Genomic DNA, 24,522 nt, shown 5'->3' on the forward strand with positions numbered 1-24,522 from the left:
TGATGACTGTTTATTCTTTATGGCTCGGACATTCACTTAAACTCTCCATACACATTAGACAAATTTCGGCTAAGCCAGCTGATAACGACAGCAGTCTAATGTGTATGGTGGTGCCGGCTGGCTGATCTTTCAGGAAGAAGTTCACCAGGCATGCACAATTTTGGACTGCCAATTTGTTGATAGCCGATTGTTCTATTGGGAGTTAAGCCACCAACCGACCCGTCAGCCGGCAGCGTTCTCATAGAGAACACAGGAGTGCTCTGCTGAAGAAGCAAACCTGTCTATGGGAGAGTCGGCTGAGATGGCTCCTGGCAGAACAATTAGCCGAAGCATTGTTTGGCTGACGGCCATCTAATATGTATGGACGGCTTTACAGTTTAGCTTTGTACAGCTGGAACTAGACCGGACGCTTTCTTCCTTCTGGAGGAGAGCCAATATGCATACAATCTTGTTAGCAGAGCACAGGACTCCACATAGTGGACCAGAGACCAGGCAAAAAAAACCAGCACTTTCTCTTCCTTACCCCAGATAAGTCACTCAGCATGTCCTCCAACACTTTTACGGTAAGAACAAAAGCTCGCTGTGCCAGAACCTGCCGATCCACATCCCGCAAATACTTCCTGCAAACAAAAGAAGTTTTGCTGTGTGCAAGTATATACCATTTGTATACAAGTGTTATATATAGTACAGCTGATGTCCTTTTACATATGTGTAGATGAATAAGAGACATATGACATGTTGCCACCACTACTGCATACAATTCCATACTTAGTGATCACTAGTAAAGTAATAATGAATATCAGATTGTGGAAACGTCTTCTTTGCCAGGATTCATTAACACAGATTGCACGGAAATGATAACTTCATGTATTACTACTTTATAGATTGCCAGCTTCTAGACCAGACTTAATAGAGGTCTGTCACCAGGTTTACTACCAGACCAGAGGGTTGCATAATGTAGGGAAAGAGACCCTAATTTTAAGGCTAGATTGACACATCTGTATTGTTTGGTCCCTGTACAGACTACAATTCCAAGCCTGGGGTCTCCTGACGTTTAGGCCCCATTCAGATGTCTGTTTATTTCATGTACAGAAAGAAAGGCGCGGGTTTTATCAGTGTTTTTGATCAGAGTGTCAGAAGAATTTCTCCAGCTTCCGACAGTACTCGGATGGCATCCAAGTGTTGTTCCATTTTTTCAGACTTATAGACGTGCACTGCCGATTATGACCTGATACTAGAATCAATATCGGATAGGTCTCTGCAATTTTTCATGGACCATTCGGTTGGACAAACAAAACAGACATGTGCACAGGATCATAGACTATCATAGGTACAAGTTTTATCCAGGAAAATTACGGATGGCACTCGTATGTGAAACACAGACGAATAAATGAGCCCTAACCAACACCCTGGTCAACACATATGAGCTGCTAGTTCAGGTCAAGATACCTGCTGTTTTTGCTGGGAATTAAGGTGCATGCACAAAGATGTGACTCTAGTCTAACACTGGATTTATTACCGGGCTGTTATGCTGTAATTTTGATAAAAAAACATCTTATGAGCTGCAGCTCTGATCGTTTTATCAATGATGAGCTGCTGCTGTGTCGTCCTCAGTATTCATGAACCCTTTCTACAACACCTCCAGCCAGTAATAAACAGCTTTCTGTCTTTGCAGTGTTGGCAAAAAGCGGTGGGGTGTGCCATCCAGAGCTCCAGCTAGTCTCACCCAGTCACAGATTGATAGCTTTCTGCCTTTACACCAGAAAGCTGTGAATAAAAGTTGAGTGGGACTAGCCGGAGCTAATGAATATTGAGGTCTGCAAAGCAGCAGCTTATCACTGAGAGGACTAGCAGAGCTGCAGTTTTCATACGAAGAAGAGTATGACTCCTGGGAAGGTGGGGGACCAGTTCATTAAACATAATTCTCTATCCAAGGAGGAATGGGATGATATCTTGGAATTAATTAATACGGCTCAGAGGAGGTTGCAATTGTATTTGATCCATAGAGTCTATAGAACCCGGAAGGCATTATGTAGTATGGGCCTCAGAACAGATGATTGTTGCCCCCGCTGTGGGAAAGGAGCGGATCTGATGCATATGTTCTGTACATGCTCACAGCTGGGAAGGGGGTTATGGTTAAATGTAGGCAGGGTCATTTTGGAAGTTGTTAACATTAGGATTCTGCTCAGGTCCAAGTCTTGTTTTTTGTGACTGGTGGGGGATGTTGGAGGTACCTCTCCTATACTTTTGGCTACAGCTAAAGTGTTGTATCATACTGGGAAAACCATTGTCAATAATTGGCTGGCTAGAGGTCCCCCTTCATAGAAGAAAATATTCGGTGCCTAAATAATACTATTTTAATGGAGAAAAAGGTGTACATTAAAAGGGGAGCAATTGGCAAACTTTGAAAACAATGGGGCGATTGGATAAGATGTAATGCCGTAGTGTCAGAGGCGCTAGCGTCGGATGTAATATTTAATATGTTAATGTTGGGTTGATGGGGGTATTTTGGATATATACAAATACTTGAATAATGTATTCTAGTTTAGACTCACAGTTTGGATTGGTCTATGAAAAGCTTTTCATGAACCTAATGTGGGGGGTGGTGGGGGTGACGTTCAGTTTCATTAACAATGGTCATGTACATCAATACTGTTTTAATGATTAAGGAATATATTACTAATGTAACTTTTGAACTGTTTGTATTGTCAGTTGCTTCAATACAAGTTTGCTTGATTAAAAAAAGCATAGCTCTCTATAAAGGGGTGCAAATAATCCTAGCAGAGGTAGATTTCTTAACAGTCCAAATTACTTAGAGTTTATTAAGGGGCCTGCAGCTTTTAATAACTTTGGTACAAACTTTGTTTTATTTTTTTTAAACCCAGTAAATCCTAATTGAACAAAAAAGCGCTCAATACTTTCACCTACATGACCTGGGAGATTGTGAAGAGTTTAATGAAGAAGAGCTTTGGTTCAATGACAGCTGGAAATGTGAGCAGAAATTCCACGCCGTGAAAGCACTGGGTTAAAAAACAAGATGCAGCTGATTGCATCTGGGAACATTTCCCCACCATAATGATAAGCTTTAAAAGGGGAAATTATAAAACCAAGATTCATTTTGGCGAGCTCAATATTTTAGGGGCGTTTTATAAAAACGACACTAATATTGTATGCAGCACAAATATGAATACCAAAGTAAGAGTTTAAGTCCACTTGCACCCTTCCTATTTTTACCTTTACTACAGTATGTACCATGGAGTGAACAACGGAATAAATTACAATGTAATAAACGCATATGTCAAGCACCTGGAATAAAACGGATGAGTGCGCACGTCTCATTAACAGTGAGTCTGGTACTTACTTCCCCTGGTCAGGGGTCCTCTGTAGCATACACGAGATCTTCAGCAGCGTGTTAGAGTCTTTAAGTTGAGCCAAAACGTGCAAAAGTAGAACAATGGAACGGTTCATATGAGAAGCGAAGCTGCCAGGGCGATCTATCTCATCCACTGGTATCCGCCAGATTCCCTAAAAGTCATAGAAGTTAGGTGGTTAGATAAGTAGGTTATGTATTTGGTATACAGTTAATATCAGAATTCTGTAATGGATAAAACAATAGTAGAGGTCTGTAAAGTCAAGATTTAAAAATCCAATGTCTTAATGCTACAAGTGAGGTTTTACCAAGTCCAATGTGAGTGACATACAGACATCTGCAGAGTACCCGAGGCCCAGGAGAACACAGCAGAAGATGCAACAACTTTGTACAGTGAGAAACACAGAACTTGTCCTTTCAGCTCACGTAATATGGATTGCGCAGAAGCAAACCCTTTTAGTGCTAGAGAATAAGTGACAAACATTTTATTACAAGAGAGAATTACCTCTTTCATGTAAATAATCACAATGATCATTCTGCAATATGGGAACACACATGCGGTCCAGAGATACGTTCATCTCATCCTCTCTCACCGAATCCTGCAGCTCTCCACTGACTACTTGAGCCCCATATACAGCGCATTATCTAGCTGGCTCTCCTGATCGTTTGCGGGTTAGTTAGATTGTGCCTAATTAGTAAGCCACCCAAACATCTTGATCGAGCTGGCGTGGGAGGAAGGGGTGTGGGAGGAGGGAGAGGGAGACAATGGGGGATAAAAGACTAGCGTTTACTTATAATTCTCACTCTATATTTATGCAGCACCAGATGCAAGGGTGCTACGTCTACACAACAAAATAGGAATCGGAGGGCTAAAACGACAAAGTCTGCAGAAGTAGAGCAAAAGACACGTCAGAGGTGCAGAGCAGTGGCCACTTGCTGAGATGTTTAATCTTGGAGACCCACATGGCTTTACTTTATGTGTTGGCTACTAATACCAAAACCAGAACGATCTGTGCATGACTAATAATATATACAATGGATAGAAAAAGACCCCTGTTAAAATGCCAGGTTTTAGTCATGCAAAAAAATAATCATATCAAGAAGAATAATTTCAGAAATTTTTCCACCTTTAATGTCACCCCTAAACTGTACAGATCCACTGAGGAACAAACAGAAATCATTTTGAGGATAAACTAAAAATAACAAAATTAAAATAATGTGGTTGCATAAGTGTGAACACCTTCTTATAATTGGGGACGTGGTTGTGTGCAGTATTAGCCAATAATATTTAAACTCTAGTAGGATTTTCCTGATGTTTTCTTAGTTGCATTTTACAGCAAAAGCCATGGTCCGTAAACAGCTTACAACACAGCAAAGGGATCTCAGTGTTGAGTTATCAGTCAGGAGAATGGTAGAAGGAAATTTCCGGCATTAGATAAACCATGGAACACTGAAAACAAATGTCATCAAGAAGTGGCTTAAATTTGACACAACAGTAACATTACCTAGAACTGGACGTCCCTCATAATTTCATGAAAAGTCCAGAAGAAAATTGGTTCAGGAGGATACCAAGAGAGCTACAGCAAGATTAGAGGAGCTGCAGGAATTTCTGATATTACTGGTTGTGCACTGCATGTAACTACAACCTCTGTGTGGTAGTGTGGCAATATGGACGCCTTCTCTTAAAAAAAAAAACGTAGAACATGCAAGCCAAGATGTAGGTTTTGACAAAACCTACATCAAGTCTGCTAAAGCATGAGAGATGGTCTGATGAGACCAAGGTTGAGCTTTTTGGCCATAAATTCAAAAGGTATGTTTGGTGCAAAGCCAGCACTGTGTATCACCAAAAGAACACCATACCCACAGTGAAGCATGAAGAGGGCAGCATTTGTTTGGGGGCTATTTTTTGGCAGCTGAAACTGAGGTTTTAGTCAAGGTGGAGGAAATTATTAACAGTTTTGAATAATAGTCAATTTTGCACAAAACCTTCAGGCCTCTACTAAAAAGCTGAAGATGAATTTCACCTTTAAGCACAACAACCCAAAACATCCCTCAAAATCAACAAAAGAATGACTTCGCCAGAAGATGATCAACCCTTTGCAATGGCCCAGCCAGAGGCCAGACTTGAATACAATTGAAAATCTTTGGGTTGACCTGAAAAGGGCTGTACACAGGGGATACCTTCATTATCTGACAGGTTTAGAGCGCTACTGCAAGGAAAAGTGGGTAAAGATTGCCAATTCTAGATGTGCCATACTTATAGACTCCTACCCAATAAGACTGAATGTTGTCATGAATTCATAGGGTACTAAAACAAAATATTAGCCTAAGGGTGTGCATATTTCTGCAACCAAATTATTTTAGTTATTTATATTTATTTTTCCACCTAAAAATATTTCAGTTTATTTTTCAATTTAAATTGACAGATTATGGGTGACATTAAAGGTGGAAAAGTTCTGAAATGATTCTCCTTAGTATGTTTTTTTTCTCACGACAAAAATCTGCCATTTTAACAGGCATGTGTATACTTTGTATATCTATATATTACATCAGCAACATCTACCTCCCAGCGGTCACCTGTGTCTCAGTCATCCAGGACTTTCTTCAGCCTTACTGACAGAACCTGGGTTCTTGAGAAAGTTTAGTGACACAAGAAGATATGATGTGACAGGAAGGTAATGATGAAGCTAGAATGCTCTTTCTATGATGTCGGAGCAGTCCTATGCCTTCTATCCTTGCACTGCATACAATGAAGGTATAGTTGCAGAGACAGCAATGAGTAAGCAGTGATACCTGCCGTTTCATGGCCAGCTTCAGCAGGAGTACTACAAGGCTGAGGAGATGTCAGGTTCTGCATGGCTTCCTGTATTAATGAATTATGTTACTAGCAGCCACCGTGACGAGGCAGGAATGAAAACATTCCTCATGCACTTGTTTTACCAGAATAGGGGAACTTACACTATTTTGCTTTCGGGTGCAGCTTTGTTCTCTAAATGTCATCTAGGAATCTAACATACCCACCTATAGCCTACAGGTTGGTCATGGCTTCTAGCGCCTTTATTGGAGTACTTGCTAGAAAGTTCTACAAGATGAAATCTGTTGCATGTATTTCCAACTGCATAAAAATTCCTTTCTGCTGTCGAAATATTGACATTTCTGGGGAAAAAAAAAAAATCACTACTGCACAATCCTCTAATCTCATAGTTAATCTGTACAGGTTTATAACCTCTTGTGACCATGGAACTGCTGGGGGAATACATCATTCTCACAGAGTAAATCCGAGCAGGAGAACACGGCCAGCACAGTACTCAGCGACCTGCGCAATCTTACACTGGAAATGTACACGATTGGCGAGGAGCTGCGCACACAAGTGGGGGGAGAGGAGGAGGATGCGATGGACAGGTTTTGGAATAGGTTTGGCTTTTGCCTGCTGACTGACTTGAAAGGCATCAGTTCCAGACTTTAGGGAGCTAAGAGAGTCCAATGCTGCTGAATAATTCATTCTTTTCCTGTGTCTGCGCCCGCAGAGAAAACCAAACAGCAAACACAGGAACACAGCCAGCCCTGCTACTAAGGGAGGGAAAGGGGGAGCGAGATAAACAGTTACAGCATGAAGACATGAGAAGTAGAGAATCACGCAAGAGAAAGGAGCAGCGAGGAAAGAGGAGGACACGACGCAAAGCCAAAACAACAGGAAAATAGCAATGTGTGCGCAACAAAAGGGAAAAGTCCACATTGCTAATCCCTGGCGCACGGATTACTCCCCCAACCCTCACTTCCTGCAGTTAGAGGGGTGAAGGCTGCGCCTGTCATTACACAACTTTGCTAAGTCTTAGAAGAGCTATTTATAGAGCAGGGGGAAAGTCATTCAACCAAATGAGGAGAGGACCCCCACCTACACACATCCAGACACACACACTCACAAGACACAACACATGGAGCCAGGCACTTCATCCACATTCATTGCGCTTCTGAACCAGTTCTGAACTTTGAGAAGTGGGCACCATAAAGGTTATCCAACAAACCTTAATCTACAGAAAATGCTCATTCTGCGCCGTTATTCATTTACCTACTGTGGCATATAGAATATCATATGCAAAAGATGTAGCCATATGCACGGAGTGACCCACTTACTGATATATGTGTCATTTTCCTTGGCGATTATGCACAGGCAATAACGCACAGCATCAATATCTGTAATGAAGCGGGAAGAAAAGAGGGGGGGGGGGGGAGGCAAGAAGAAGCAGTAACTCACCATCACAGTAAAGAAAGGCCCCTCCAGACGCACATCCCTCACAATGACTTCAGGCTACTCCAGAGTGGGGTGCAGCTGGTAGGGTGTGAGTGCAGGGAGGAGGCCTGGCACAGCCTAGGAAGCAGCAGCAGGGGCTGAGAGGAGCAGCAGTCACAGGCTGTCTGTATCTTGCACAGCCTTCCGCTTCACACCCACGCACTCCCCTCTTCCCTCCTGACCCTGCACTAGTCCAGCTTGTTAGTGTGTGTGGATCTGTGTGTATGTGAGCTTCCTTAGCGCCACCCATAGCCTGGAGCAACCAATAACGCACAGCCAGTGTATCCTCCCACATGAACACCCACGCACGCACCCAGCCACAGAGCTAATGCACCTAGCAAGCTGTGTACATACATGCTGTGTATACAAACAAGTCTCTGGATATGCTGCACGCTTGGCACTACATATGCGCCCTTGGCATGCTGGGCACACACGCTGCCTATGCATGCAGCAGGACAAGTGCTCTCCATGGACATTATGGATGCACACAGCTTGTTAGGTGCATTAACTCAGTGACTGTGTATGAAGCAAGCTGCGAATATGATTTGTAAAGTACGTAGCAATATACAGAACAGCATATGCAGACTACATAATGTAAGCACAAGTAGGTAAATCAACCATACTCGTCTCAGAATGTAACAGATACAACCCCAGTCATACAGGCAACATGTGGACCATTATTCATCCAATATTACAGGGTCATACATTTCCTCTAATGCTTGCAGGTTGGCATATTAACTATTATCTGGCAGCCTTCATCATCTGCTTGTGACAATCATTTCTTAGCAATAATCTCATTTTCATTTTCTAACCAAAAATAATATCTGATCTGATCTGGGTTAAAATGAGCAAAAATATCAGGGCCCAAACAGGGCTAACCATTACCTTGTCTGTATGATCACTGGGCACCCAAACATTACCCAAATTAGCCCATATGATTACCGGGAAAGCAACCAATACACAACTAGTCCGTATGATCACCGGGCACCTAACCAATACACAAATAATCCGTATGAGCACCGGCCACCCAACCAATAAACAACTAGTCTATATGATCACCAGGCACCAAACCATTACCCAAACTGTTCCATATGATCACTGGGCACCCAACCATTACACAAACTATTCCATAAGATTACCCGGTACCCAACCATTACACAAACTAGTCCATATGATCACCGGGCACCCAACCATTACACAAACTAGTCCATATGATCACCGGGCACCCAACCATTACCCAAACTATTCCATATGATCACCGGGCACCCAATCATTACCCAAACTATTCCATATGATCACTGGGCACCCAACCATTACCCAAACTATTCCATATGATCATCGGGAAGCCAACCATAACACAAACTAGTCTGTATTATCACCGGGAATCCAATTATTACCCAATCTAATCCATATGATCACTGGGCACCCAATCATTACCCAGTCTAGTCCATATGATCACAGGATATCCAACCACTACCTAAACTAGTCCATGTGATCACTGGCCACCCAACCCCTACCAATATTAGCCCGCATGGTCACTAAGCATATGCAAACAAATATTCACGTATTGGCTGTATTTTTATGTCAAACAGAAGACATACCGTACATTATGCGTCAGCACACTGTCATTAATGAATTTCCCTATTGTATGTAAAGAATGTGAGGTATTTAGTAGTGATGAGCGAGCGTGTTCCGTTAACCCTTTCGGTGAGCATGCTCGAGTGGTTTCCAAGTATCTTCGGTGTGCTCGAATGTTATGTTTGAGTCACTGTGTGTGCATGATTTGCGACTGTTTGACAGCTTTAATACATGTGAGGAATGCCTGTTTGTTAGGCATTCCTCACATGTATTAAAGCTGTCAAACAGTCGCAAATCATGCACAGACAGTGGCTCAAACATAAAATTCGAGCACACTGCAAATACTCGGGTGAACACCCGAGCATGCTCACCGAAAGGGTTAACAGCACACGCTCGCTCATCACTAGTATTTAGTGGACTCTTGTGATCAAAAAGTGTATAAGCCATCCAACCATAAGAAGGTGACCTCAAGGATGGACCCTACATCTTAAATTTTCTTCTCCCTGTGAGAGACTCTACAGATAAAGCGACAATACTCATTTTCTATCAACAGAAACGAATGTATTCAACTCAAATTGACTGACAATCTAATATATGTGTGTGTCCTAGAAGTTCTTGCTGTCCACTGTGTCCATCGAGAGACGTTCAGGTCAGCAGATTACTAATACCTGTCACACAAAGTGCAGCCAAATAGGTTTATTTAGCAATTTTTTACTGAGATTACCAGAAAATCATGGCAAAGTGATATACTTTTGCCATGATTTTGTGGTAACGAATCATGATTTGATTCAGTAGTTTACTCCCGGTTATCGGCCATTAAAGGTTAGGCGACACCAACAACAAGAAAGACTACAGCCAATTTACTCAAGCCAACTGTGGATGTTACACAACCGCGGATTGTCTAAATCCAAGTCAATCAGTGGTTGCTACAGGCTATTCTATACATGCCAATAGCAATTCTATGTGCCCAGAATGATAGTTAATATGATCGTTCTCTGTGAATGGTACATTTTATTATCTGCAGCATGTCACCTATTTACACAGGCAGACTTTCTGATCTGTATGGGGGCCGGCCCGACTTTCTGCTGACAGATCATGCAGTTTGAATTCAGGTGACTGATCCTTTCTTTCCTAGGAAATATACTGTCCTGGTCCGGCAGCTGCTGACTCTGCTCTCCCCATTGTCCACCTCATCACCAGAACATTCATGGGCATCAAGAGAGGATGTTGTTGGTCTAACAAGCATTTGGTCATATCTTGAGCGGAGTCCACACACCATGTTCTCTTTCTTGCTTGCACTTTGTTGTGGGCATCTATCTGATTAGGCGAAAAACATTATTTAGAACTTCCTCTGACGCAGCCATTCACTTCAATGAGGCAAACAGTCTAAAATATGAATGAAACTTTAAACTAAGTTTCCCTTCTGGCAAAGTCTGTCTTATTAGCGAGACAAACTTATTTTCAGTCTGTGTACTTTTCGTGTGGAAAATGGACAGCACACAGAACTGATGTGCTGGATCACTTGGCCTACTTTTCAAACGGACTTGAGATATATGTGAAAAAAAATTGCAGCAAGTCAAATCTAATTTACAGACCAGACTACTGCATGTTAATAGCAGGCAACTCCTGTTCGTGTCCGTCTGGCAGACAGGCAGAGAGAAGTGCACATGGAGCCAATCATGTCCATAATTTGCTGATGTAACTCACTTGAGCTTTACTATGGCCGCCTGAAGCACTTGTAGCCTTATGGTCCCCTTTCACATTGATCTAATGTTGGCCAAACCGACCAATATCGACTGGTTTGGCTGACTCTTTATTGTGCATAGGGATGTCAGCTGACTGATGGTCAGGGGAGATGTCGATCACGCATGTATGATTCCAGGCTGCCGATCCCATTTTTCTCCCAAGATAAGACGCCAGCCATCATGTAAGTCGGCAGCTTTCTCATACAGATCTAAGCCGAACAAGTACTCCTGTGTATGGGAGATTCGGCTGAGACTGCTGTCGGCTAAACCATCAGCTGAAGCATTGTTAGGCCAACAGCCATCTAATGTGTATGGCCGGCTCTAAGCACCTTAATTGGCAATTGGCATCTTCTACAAATCCTACATTTAGAAGATACTTGACTTAAAAGCCTGAATACCAACATATTTCACAATACAGACTGTATACATTATTAAATAGATCTCTTTGACCTGATGAGAGTGGTACGTTTACTTTGAAAAACAGAAGTCATAATATCGATGTAATCCTTTGTGAAAGTTTCCCTGTCTGATATTAAAATGAACTCATAAAATGTTTGTTTTAAATTAAGGATTATACAGCTATTCTGGCATGGATTCTCAATGCAAGGCCACGGCCCCACTATCAGTATTTGGTCAGTATTCGGTCAGTATTTTTCTCAGGAATGGGAGCCAAAAGCAGGTGAGGAACAATCAGAGAAAAGGTATAATAGAAACAAGTCACCAATTCTGCATTCATCACCCACTCCTGGTATTGGCTCCCACTCCTGAGAAATAATACTGACCAAATACTGATAGTGGGGCCGGGGCCATGGCCTAAGGCTATGTGCCCACGATGCAGAAATGCTGCATATTTTTTCCGCTTCTGCCTGGCAGGAAAAACACATGCGGATTGTACATGCCTTTTTCCTGCCAGGTAGAAGCGTTTGTCAAGCGTTCTTCACATGCATTTCTGCATGCGGTTTATCAAGCGCTTTTCCCAAGCGATTTTAGCATCACTTGGAAAGTGCTTGACAACGTGTTCACACTATATAAATCCATGCAACCGGCATGGATTTATATAGTGTGACCAAGTTAATAGTTAAAAAAATAAAAAAAAAAAATGGTAAAAAATAAAAAAAAAAGCATTATACTTACCTTCTGATGGCCCGTGGTCTTCTCAGCGATGCGTCCTGCCTCCCCGGCGGTTTGCGATGGTGTAAAAGGACCTTCCATGACATCATTTAGTCATGTGACAGGTCATGCGACCGCCGACGTCAGCAGTCACGTGACCTGTCCCATGACTAAATGACATCAGGTGGTGAGTATAATGTTTCTTTTCATTTTAATTCTTTTTTAACTACAGGTACTATGGTACCCGGGTCTGGAGGAGAGTCTCCTCTTCTCCAGACCCGGGTACCATCCGCAGATTGAATCGCTTAATATCCGCATGTGCACATGTAGTCATGCGGATATTAAGCGATTCAATGCAAGTCAATGGCGGCGATTACGACGCATATCCACAAAAATAATGGACATGCTGCGGATTTTTACGCAAAGATAATCCGCAGCAAAAATTTCCGCAGCATGTGCACAGCACATGTGGATTATCATTGGGGACCATGGGGCACGTATTACCAAGCATTTTCGCTGCAGAAACTCCGCGGCAAAAGTGCTTAAAAAACGCATAGTGGGCACGCAGCCTAAGACTAAAGATCTGTTCAATGATGTATGCAGTTCTGGTGATGGATTTGCTTTAAAGCTACAAGTGTTTCAGATATTCACCCATATAAAGGTAGCAACATATTAATAGCACAATTTATAAAAAGTAAAAATATGATCGGATGATTTCATTAGCAGAAAGTAAAAGAAAAAAATGCAGGTAAAAGACTAGCATCATCTATTGATGTCTGTATGATAATTTGTATGTTATAATTAATTGGTTATGTAATAGCATTCACACATTCCTGAACACCAGGGCTGTGGAGTCGGAGTCGTGGAGTTGGAGTCAGAGTCAGTGTCAATTTTGGTGGAGTCGGAATCGGAGTCTGTATAAAATGGACCGACTCCAACTCCTAAAATATATAATAAATTGGGTACAGTGGTTCAATGCAGTTTGTGGGGAATATTTTGTCATAAGGATTTGGTAAAGTTATGAAATGTCCTATAAATGTCTGTCCTATTCCTGATCTAAGGGTCTAGACTTTTAGCTGAGATGAATCTGTGCTATAGTAAATTTATCACTTAAACATGAGCCATGTATGAGGGAGTCGGAGTTGAGTCGGTGTCATGGAAATTGAGGAGTTGGAGTCGGAGTCGAAGGTTTGGCTTACCGACTCCACAGCCCTGCTGAACACTGCAAGGCATTACATGCGCCAAACTTACAAAATGTATCTAAGTGGAACAATACTTACTAGGTAGCTACAGCATTCAGCAGTATTCAGACTGAGATCATTTGCTTTCTCCTTTTAAAGAAGCACTCAAGAAAAATGTTATTCCCTAAACCTGTCTAAATATGTCTGTGGTGTATTGTTGCAAAATATACTTATCGATCAGAGTCTTCACTGGTTTCCAGTGCCGCTCCGGTCCTCTTTTGACCCTTGTGGCTTCAATTCCAACTTGTCAGATCACACAGGGGTTTGTGTGTGAACCAAAGTCACTTTTACAATGTAAGGCTATGAGACTCAGAATGACACTCCATAGACTTACATTGTTATATGACTTCTGGTTTACACACAAACCAATGTGTGATTCTGCGAGTAGGAATTTATGTTATGTGAGTTAGAAGAGGACCGGAGCGATGCTGGCAACCAGGGAAGACGGCAATCGGAAAGTATTTTATTGCACTTATTAGACCGGTTTCGGGAATACAAATTTTCTTTGGAGTGCTTCTTTAAGTCACTATTTATTTAGCAGCAATGCAATTATTTATACAGTGACAGGGACATCAGCAGTCCTATCCCACCCACAATCCTGCTATTTGTACCTGTGCTGTAAGTCCGTCGCTGAATCACAGCTAGTAACTGCAGCTACTACTACGCTCTTTGATAAGGTTCCAATTACGGCAAGTGAGCTATTAATGCCAAGCACTGTCTGATGGCACAACTACCAGGCCAGTCGCTGAATCCTCTACCTGCCCCATTATCTGAAATTCCAGGAAACATTGTGGGCACATTATAATGGGACTATTGTTTCTCCGGTGTCTATTATATCTCACTATCTCAATCTGTCAGCAGTAACTGAGCCTAATGTGCTCCTGAAATGCAATACAATATTGCACCATGTATGACTCCACAGACACAAAAACTATTCTTGTTGGGTTACTACAGATTTTCTGTACACTGCTGGCAATGTAAAGAGCTTGAGTCCAGTGTAAAGTTAAGGAAGATGTCAGCTGAACAGCTAGTATTAAAGGGAACCTGTCATGTAAAATAACGCTACTAACCTGCAGATATTGAGTTAATATGCAGGCTAATAGTGTACGGACACCATGTGGTGCCTACACTGAGAGCCCCGCTGCCGGGAAGAACTATATTCCCCTAACAGCCTTGCTCTTGCTCTTTCAGTCACAGGGGTGATGCTGGTACAGTTTCAGTCACTGCTCAATATATAGAGAGCGGTGTCTGTAACCGCGCTGCCGGCACTGACTGACAGCAGGCTCAGCATTATAACCCTATATCTGCAGGTTAATAGCGTTATTTTACATGACAGATTCCCTTTAAATAGCTATTCTGACAAGGTATCTCAAAGTGAGCACACCTGCCACATCAGGTTTAAGATTTCTACTCAATAAAGTATGAAGTTTCTATTGTGAAATCTTGTGACAGATATCAGGTATTAAACATATTTTAAGGGAATCTGTCACTTGTTTTTTTTGCACCCCATGTGAGAGCAACATGACGTAGGGGCAGAGAACCTAATTCTAGCAATGTATCACTTACTGGCCTGCTTGCTGCAGTTTTAATAAAATTATTGTTTCATCTGCTATACCAGTTCTCTGAATGCTGAGCTATGTATAACCCCACTATACATTGTGCATAGGCAGAAAGCTGTCAATCAATCAGTGTTGGGGGCGTGGTTATACAGCGTTCATAACTATACAGAGGACTACATGGCAGCAGATTTACTAGTCCTCTAGTGATAATCTCCTGCTGATAAAACTTTGATTTTATCAAGACTACAGCAACCAGACCCATAACATCACATTGCTGGAATCAGTATCTACATCTACATGTTATTCTCAGATTAATTGGCAAAAATCTGATGACAGATTCACTTTAAAGGGGATCTTTCATCAGTGTTAGCATGTTAAACTAGCCAAATCATGGAATAGTGTCTGCAAAGCGAAATTAAACTGTAGGTTTCTTTTAATTTCTCCACCCTGTTGCAGTAATATTAGCTTGGAACGTTTAGGTTATAATTTATAATAAGAATTTTATTTTTATAGTGCCAACATATTCCGCAGCAAAGCACTTTACATTTTAGAATAAACCCAACTGGATTTTACCAGAGATTTTTTCTGGGTGTGTGTACTACATCCCCTTTTTGACATTCAACAATGATATGCAGGCAGCAAAATGAAGGTGAACTTCACCCCACCCCCCAACACACAAAATAAGTTAGAACAAGCTTTCTTATGTGTGAGACATGTAATGGCAGTCTGATCTCACTGCACAGCTGTGTGTGATTACAAGTGCTGGAATTACAAGTTCTTCAGCTTTCATCTCGTGGCAGTTAGTATGGGAGGAGGGGGCAGTACAGCAGAGCTGAGTCTTGTCTCATTACAAGCACCTCTTCAGCTGCAGCCATCCTCTCACATTTCTGTCAGCTCTTTTGTACTCACTCTCCCACACAGATTGCTGCACACTTCTCTCAGCTGTACTCCCCTCACTTGTAATCGCTCTGCAGTGAGATCAGGGAGTAGATACATGATGCGTCAGCACACTGCGATTAATGAATAGATGAACTCCCAATGTTGCTGTAAATGTTAGAAATGCAAGGTTCTTAATTAGCTTTTCTTGATCAAAGAGCACAAAAGCCATCCAACCACATCAAGGTGTACCTAAATATGAATGGTCCCTATCACTATCATGAATTGTTTCAATCACTATCTTCTGAACTAGGGAAGTAAAAGGAAACCAGACGTAGCTTGCAATTAAAATCTTAGGCCACCCACTATTTGTACTAAAAGAAAAATAGGGCTCAAAATTCCCAGTTCAGATAGGGCCTAGCTTGGCACATGGAGAGGTAGGACATTAGTGATAGGGACCATCCATATTTAGGTACACCTTGACGTGGTTTGATAACTTTTGTGCTCTTTGATTAAAAAACGCTAACCAAGTACCTTATGTTTTTAACATTTACAGCAATATTGAAATTCGTGTATGTTTATGTTTGTATATTGGCCACACAGGGTGTGTGAGCACCTGTACTTTCATTTATTAAAAGGTGTGCCGGCCCTATTTTTTCTTTTTGGGAGTAGATTTGTCATTTCAGGTCTCACAAAGGAGAAAGCCTGTTCTAAGCTATTGTGGGGGTGGTGTGTTCTTTTTCCCTGGGTGTGTAGCTGCCTTCTTATGATTGGTCAATCTCATGCAGGGGAAGAACTGAACTCCCCGAGACCAAATCTGCGTTAACGGCCAGTTGAACTTTAATATAAATTTTAACCAAACTTTACAAGTAGATATCTCTGCAATGTGAGGAGAAATAAAATGTAGTAAAGCTATGCTTTATTCAGCTCTACAGCCACTATTTCATGAAGTGGCCAGTGTAACATTCTTAAACTGTAGAACAGGCCGGTAGAAAAGTCAGCAGACGCGAAACTGCTGTAGCATGCTGTAGTCCACTCACTTTATTTTTATTGCTTGCTATGAAACAATAAAGAAGATTTTTCCATGATGTGGTGAGTGCCATCATCTTCACTTCTACTAATTGAGACTTTCAGTGACTTTTTATATAATGACAGAACCTGATTATCATGGCAGCTAGCGATGTGTATGGACTATACCTGGGTATATCACTGTGCATTTATGGGAGGAAGACTGACGTGCCAAGCGCTTTCCTTTTTGCCTGTTAAAAATTATTTCACCACATAGGCGGGCACTTTGTTCGGTTGGCCGGATGATTATCATACTGTTTAGAAATGGCAATTATCGAGAAACGAGTATTCCCTGGTAGTCATGTTCTCCAAAATGCAAGGCGATACCAATCAAAAACGTTTAGACTACAAAATAAAAGTGGAATCAGCATATAGAAAAGTAGTCTCAGTATATTTTTTGTTATGACAGTTTGCTCTACTACTATTTTATTTCAGCTGCATGCCTCTTATCCCGGCCCTGTACCAAAGTTTGTTACATTAATACCCAATATTACACCCTCTTTGAATATAATGTTAGTATCAAAAAAAGTTCCAGCAGAATGAAGATTACAGTGACTGCATTCACTTTCCTTCTCTGCACAAGTTGTGACAATTCACATTACCTAGCCAACCAATGGTTTCCTGTGTAGGAGACCACCAATCTACACATGTAGCTTCATGTACTGCGCTGGTTACAGGAAGCTGTAATACTACACTGATCGCCATTTATTGTCAGGGCAAACAACATGAATTACGTTCCTCACAATCCAGCAACATGACAATACTGAAGGAAGCTTCACAATTCAAGGTACAAAAAGTATGTTGTAAAAGAGACCAGAAGAATAGTAAATTGTGTGCTACCCCTGATCTGAGAGGGAATGCTGAGAAGGAGAAAAAGTACTTCCTTCCGCCTTACAGCATTTTACACGACATTTATAATCACATATAACGCGGAGTAATTTTATGAATACATTTCATTGCTAACTGAGATACAGCTGTGCTATAGGCCAGAGCTGCTCGCAGTTTTGCTGGTTGTTACTTGAAACGGTCAGCAATCTTGATTTAAAGGGGTTGTCTGGTAAAAATAAGATATCACCTATCTATACATGGATAAATGGAGCATCAGTAGAATAGAAGGAGAGCATCCAAACTTAAGTAAAAAAAAATCTTCTTTTTATTCTGCCAAATACAGTGCAACGTTTCGACAATACCAGTCTTTATCAAGCATAAAGACTTGATAAAGACTGGTATTGTCGAAACGTTGCACTGTATTTGGCAGTATAAAAACAAGATTTTTTTTTTACTTCACTCAAGTTTGGATGCTGTCCTTCTATTCTACTGATGATTAATTTATCCAAGTGAGCTCCTTGGAGATTGGGACGCTGCATCCGCGTGGGGTAAGATGACCTGGTTCCTGGAAGTCCTGATAGAGTGCTGCGGATAACGTTCTACTTTCAATTGTTGATAAATGGAGGTCTGGCCATTGGGTCCCGCACTGATCAGCAGTAAGAGTTACTTTTATCTTCGTTAAAATGGAGCGGTACTGAGTTTGCTCAACCTCTGCTCCATTCATTTCCTAAAGGGCTGCCGACAGCAATTGCTCGGCTTTTTCCGACAGCCCCACAGATAATGAATAAACCTGTTGGCTGTTCGTAAGCCTTGGGATAAAAATTCCTTGTTCTGTCAATCGGGGCGGATCCCAGCTGTCGAACACCCACCAATCAGCATAATGTTACCTAGGCTTTGGATAGGTAAGGGGTTGTCTGGTGAAAACAAGTTAAAACAGTCAACTTTACATTATATTCTCGGAAGAAAAATATTTGGGCAAGAATTGAGTCATCAAGGAAATTTGGGTGAGTTCAGTACTACAGAAACCTGAAGAATTATGAATGTAGATCTAAAATGCAGACTGCAATAAATGGTAAGTACAAGATATGTAGAAATACATTTGCAAGGTTATTTGCTCCCAGTGAAGTTGACCACACACAATTGTTGGCCTAGCATTCTCTCGGCAGAAAGCACTCTCTCCCGACTCCCCCATACACCTGAGCTCTCAGCGCCCTTGAAAAAAAAAGGACATGTTGGCCAGTGAAATTGGAACTGCATGATTCTATTCTCTCCCTGACATCATCTATTGGGGGGGCTCGCATACACATCAGATGGTCAGACAGTTCCTCCAAAATCATCAGGTTTGACCAACTCTGATCTCATGTGTATGGAGGTGAGTGGGTGGTAAGGCAAAAGAGATAGCAGTCAAGTGTTCATTAGACAGGTATCTAGTACGGCCAAACTTCAATGGAGAAGGTCAATGTATACTATATAAACATTTGCAAAATGACTGTTTAAAAAGAAAAACCTGAAATCTCAATTGAACATGTTAAAATAAAAAATAAAAAAACGGGTACAGTAAAGCAAAAACAGAACGTGTCTATCAATACAAAACATTTATGCTAACTAAACTCCTGCAGGAGAGCAAGGAAACAACCTTCCCATGAGCAGGGTCTAGAGGTATCTGCAATGATCAGCACAGTCTGTCATTCCACCATCACAACTTCCCCAGCTTGAAGGGGAAATCCAGCCATAGAGAATCACATTAGTAAAGTTGGAGAGCCTGGATTACTAATTTGAGAAAAAAAGAACTCTAGAGCACGCCATTCACTGCAGCTCAGACATTCAACAGTTCATTTGTCTTTATTTTAAGTTCATAATATTGAGTTGATATATAGAACATCTAAATCAATGGTTGCCAACCTGTGGCACTCTGGTTGGTGGAAAACTATAGTTTCCAACAGAGGTGTAACAATAGTGATTTCAGGGGTTGCAGCCACACCTTGGCCCTGGAGCCTAGGGGGCCTAAAAGGTCCATTTGGTTCATATAAAAAGTCCAACACTAATAAAGACTTGTCATAGATTTTGCATTGGGGCCCACAAGCTCAAATTTACACCAATGGTTTCCAGCATCTCCTGACTAGCTTCAGACTGGAGACCAAGCGTCTAGGTCGCCAACCTATGGTACATGTCCTCCAGTACGTATATGTGTATGGGAAAGGGACTGCTATTATATACCGACCAAAAGCAGGCAAAAGGATTTGGCAAAGTTTTGCACGCTAACTTCTATGGACATATCAGCACATACTTAGGCTCAGTGCTTAGCACTGTTGCATTGCAGCGCTGGGGTCCTGGGTTCAAATCCCACCAAGGACAACATCTTTAACGGATTTGTATGATCTCCCTGTGTGGATTTCCTCCAGGTACTCCAATTTCCTCCCACACTATAAAGACATACTGATAGGGAATTTAGATTGTGAGCCCCAATGGGGACAGTGATGTCTGTAGAGCGCTGTGGAACATGATGGCGCAATATAAGTAAAATGAATAAAAAAATATATATAAAATACATGGATAGGAGGAAACCTATCTGTTGCATTAATGGCTGTATATCCAACATTTTTCAACCAATATATATCCAACAAGTTCTTTGTCATTTTACAATTGGCTTGAGAGAGGCTTATTGTGAGCCAAAAGCCAAAACGTTGCTGCTTTATATTTTAAATGCATTTGGAAAACAAAGAGAGACAAGATAATTACTCTGGTGTCTTGGAAACATTCAGTTTCTGGACACATCCACAACTTAAAGGGGTATTCTCATCTCCAATATCCTATCCCAATATGTACTAGGTGTAATAATAATAATATTAGCGAATACCTCCAATTAGAGATGATGTATATTTTTTCTGATTCGATGTCTCTTTCCTCATGTGTAGGCATTGCAGGACTTTAGGTATCCATGGTTACGACCACTGATATAGTGAGTTAGTTAGTTACTAGTGGTGATAACCATGGATACCTAAGGTCCAGCAATGCCTGCATATCAGGAAAGAGACACAGTTAATCAGAAGAACTATACAACATTTCTAATTGGAGATATTTGCTATTATTATTTTTATTAGACCTAATACATATTGGGATAGGACCTTGATGATGGGAAAACACCTTTAAGGAAAGTTGTCCCAAGTATGCATGGACTTTGTGGATTGGTGCATGGAAAAACCATCACAGATTCTTCCCTTTACTCGTATAACAAAGAAAAATCAGACTTTCACTGTGTAGCATCGGCGTCCCTGCCTTCTGCTAGGCAGGGACGCCGTCCCTCTCACCTCCGCGCTCCTCGCGTGGGCCCCTCCAGCGCTCCTGTCTCTGTCGGCGCAGCGGCGTCCCTGCCCCATGTCAGACAGGGACACCGTCTCTCCCGCCCCCCGGCTCCTGGCGCGGCTTCTCCCTGCGCTCCGTTCCCTGCTGTGGCCGGCGCGCATTCCTCCTCCAGCAGAGTGCTTAGGGCGCACGCGCGCGCACTCCCCCCCTCTTAAAGGGACAGCGCGCGTCTTCCTAAAGAGTCCCCGGCCAATGGCTAGAGGACTTCCCACATTTAAGGCACCTCTTCCAAAATGGAGGTGCCCGGGCAAAGTTGTTTGTACTGTGTCTTACCTGTGCTTCAACCCTCAGGTTCCGCTGCTAGCCTGACTTCTCGTCCTGCCTGCCAGCCTGTTATCCGTCCGTTACCTGCCGAGCCTGCCAGCCTGCTCACCCGGAGCGCTCACCTGTTACCTGCCTGTTACCTGCCTTGGCTATCTGCCAGCTCACCTGGGAGCGTCCACCAGTTACCTGCCTGTTACCTGTCTCGTCTGTCAGACCGCTCACCTGGGAGCGTCCACCAGTTACCTGCCTGTTAACTGTCTCGTCTGTCAGACCGCTCACCTGGGAGCGTCCACCAGTTACCTGCCTGTTACCTGTCTCGTCTGTCAGACCGCTCACCTGGGAGCGTCCACCAGTTACCTGCCTGTTACCTGCTGTGTCCGTCAGCCCGCTCACACCTGCTTGCTTTCTGCCAGCCTGCCTGGAGACCCTGCCGTCACTTGCTGTGACCACCTTCCAGGTAAACCTAAAGACTGCTACTTGCCCTGCTTTCTCGAACTGTGACCTCCTGTCAGCTACCAGAGACTTCCGCCTGCTTGCCGTGTCCATCCACCATACCGGTCAGTCCCAGCCCTCTGACCCGTGGGAGCCACCTGCTCTCTTACAAGGTCGTCCCCAGAGTAGCACCTGGTCCCTCTGCCCGGATCCTCTCTGGTCACGGTGTCGTTAGCTGCCGTACGACCAGGGTCGGTTCGGGTGGATACTTAGTCACGCCCCTCTGGGTCCCTCCTTACATCTCGGCACAGAGGTTCCACCACCCGGACCCGTAACAGTTTGCTCGGGCCATGGAACCCGGTGGCACCCAAGCTCCCTCACTCTCTGACCTATACCATGAAGTCTCCCGTCAGAGATCCCAGCAGGAGTCCATCCTGAACCACCTGCGAAATGTCAACTCCCGCCTAGACACACTGACTGCTCCACCAGCAACCACCGCTAGTGTCACGACTCGCACCCCGGCAGCGCCGCTGCCCACCAATACCATGGCATCCTGTCCCGGACCCCGGCTTTCTGCACCTCCTCGTTTCGGAGGCGACCCCGCTCAAGCTCGGGGCTTCATAAACCAGTGCACCCTGCACTTTGAACTCTTGGCTCACCAGTTTATCTCCGACCGGGCCAAAGTGGCATTCATTATGTCCCATCTCACTGGGGAGGCACTGGCTTGGCTAAATCCCCTATGGGAGAGAGGAGACCCCCTGGTGTCCAACCTGCCAGCCTTTCTCACGGCTTTCTGGAAAGTCTTCGACGAACCAGGGCGAAAGACCTCATCTGCCTCCTCTCTGCAACACCTCCGCCAGGGGAGTCTCACCGTGGGCTAATATGCCATACGGTTCCACACCCTTGCCTCCGAGCATGCCTGGGATAACGAGGCCCTAGTGTCCGTCTTCTGGGAAGGCCTATCTGGCCGGATTAAAGATGAACTCGCCAGTCGGGACATTCCTACCTCCCTGGATGACTTAGTAACACTTGCCACCCGGATTGACAAACGGTTCCAGGAGCGTACCAAAGAGGTCACCCGTGAGAGGAGGTTTCCCCGTCTTGCTCCCACTTTCCAGAGACCCGTCTCTTCCTCTGTAACTCCCCGGGCGCACTCGCCAGAGCCCATGCAGCTCGACCAGACCAAGATGGTCAAAACCCGTCAAGAGTCATGCCGTACCGAGGGGAGCTGTTTCTACTGTGGCAGTAAGGAGCACCGGATCCGTTCCTGCCCGGAGAGGTCGGGAAACGCCAGTGTCTAGGATCGCTCGGAGAGGTCGTCCTAGACAAAAGTAAACCCCCTCCATCTCTAATGCTGTCGATCTCTATCATCTGCGGGGAGAACCGCTACTTTGAACTAGCTCAACTCGATTCTGGAGCTGCCGGAAACCTCATTTCCCAGTCCCTGGTAGAGAAATACCGCATTCCCACTAAACCTTTGGCTGAACCCTTATCTGTCGTCTCCGTGGATGGAGGGCTCTTACCACTAACCATCCAACTCATCACCGAACCCATGACTCTGCAGGTGGGAATGCTGCACTCTGAGAGGATCTTCTTCCATGTTCTACCTGGACTCTCTCACGCCCTTTTGTTAGGCCTTCCTTGGCTCCAGAGACATGCACCCGTGCTGAATTGGCAGACCGGAGAGGTCCTTCACTGGGGGCAGGACTGTCATAAGACTTGTTTAGTTCCTGTTCGTCCTGCTCGTCCTTCTCCTACTCCAGCCAATCTACCCGGCCTACCGGCTCCTTATTAGTCTTATGCTGATGTTTTCAACAAGAAAGAAGCAGAGACATTACCTCCCCATAGACCATATGATTGCCCAATCGACCTGGTACCCGGCACTACTCCACCCCGTGGGCGTATTTACCCGTTGTCCGCTGCCGAGACCCGGGCCATGTCTGAATATATCGAGGAAAATCTGGCCTGGCGATTTATCCGGAAATCTACCTCCCCGGCGGGAGCAGGCTTCTTCTTCGTTAAAAAGAAGGATGGCTCACTCCGTCCCTGTATAGACTACAGAGGTCTCAACCAGATCACGGTGAAGAATAAATACCCCCTTCCGCTCATTCCTGAATTATTTGACCGTCTGAGGGGTGCCAGAATCTTCACCAAGCTGGATCTCCGTGGGGCGTATAACTTGGTCCGTATCCGCCAGGGGGATGAATGGAAGACGGCATTCAACACCCGGGATGGCCACTATGAATATCTCGTAATGCCCTTCGGCCTCTGTAATGCTCTCGCCGTCTTTCAAGAGTTGGTCAATGACATCTTCCGTGACCTTCTCTACGCCTGCGTGGTGGTGTACCTGGACAACATCTTGATCTTCTCTCCGGATCTTCCCACACACCGGAGGGACGTTCGTCAGGTCCTGCTCAGGCTCAGGCTCAGGCAGAACTACCTCTACGCAAAATTTGAGAAGTGCCTCTTTGAGCAGTCCACGCTTCCATTTCTGGGCTATGTCATCTCCCAGACCGGCCTACGAATGGATCCTGAGAAACTTTCTGCCATCCTGAAGTGGCCCCGACCGGAGGGGTTGAAGGCTATTCAGCGGTTCCTGGGCTTCGCCAATTACTACCGCCTCTTCATTCCGCACTTCTCTTCCCGGACTGCCCCTATTTCCGCGCTCACCCATAAGGGCGCCAGTCCCAAAGAATGGCCGCCCGAGGCTGAAGAGGCCTTCCTTTCTTTGAAACAAGCTTTCTCCTCCGCTTCTGTGCTGCACCGACCGGACTGCAACAAACAATTCTTCTTAGAA

At 43.8% G+C, this 24,522-nt stretch overlaps 1 protein-coding gene across 6 annotated transcripts in view; it reads right to left on the reverse strand.

The window, feature by feature from the left end:
• The window catches only part of CABIN1 (calcineurin binding protein 1), a 222,666-nt gene that overhangs the window by 33,008 nt on the left and 165,136 nt on the right, over window positions 1-24,522 (reverse strand). For all 6 annotated transcript variants that reach the window (XM_073674374.1, XM_073674401.1, XM_073674383.1 and 3 more), the window contains 2 exons: window positions 3,362-3,525; window positions 524-620 (listed from right to left, as the gene is read on the reverse strand). In XM_073674374.1, the coding sequence (XP_073530475.1) occupies window positions 524-620; window positions 3,362-3,525 (261 nt within the window). The remainder of the gene's footprint in view (window positions 1-523; window positions 621-3,361; window positions 3,526-24,522) is intronic.

This window comes from Phyllobates terribilis, unplaced genomic scaffold (assembly GCF_046119375.1).
Source record: "Phyllobates terribilis strain yellow unplaced genomic scaffold, ASM4611937v1 Scaffold_1__5_contigs__length_1240528914, whole genome shotgun sequence".
NCBI classification, from domain to species: Eukaryota; Metazoa; Chordata; class Amphibia; order Anura; family Dendrobatidae; genus Phyllobates; species Phyllobates terribilis.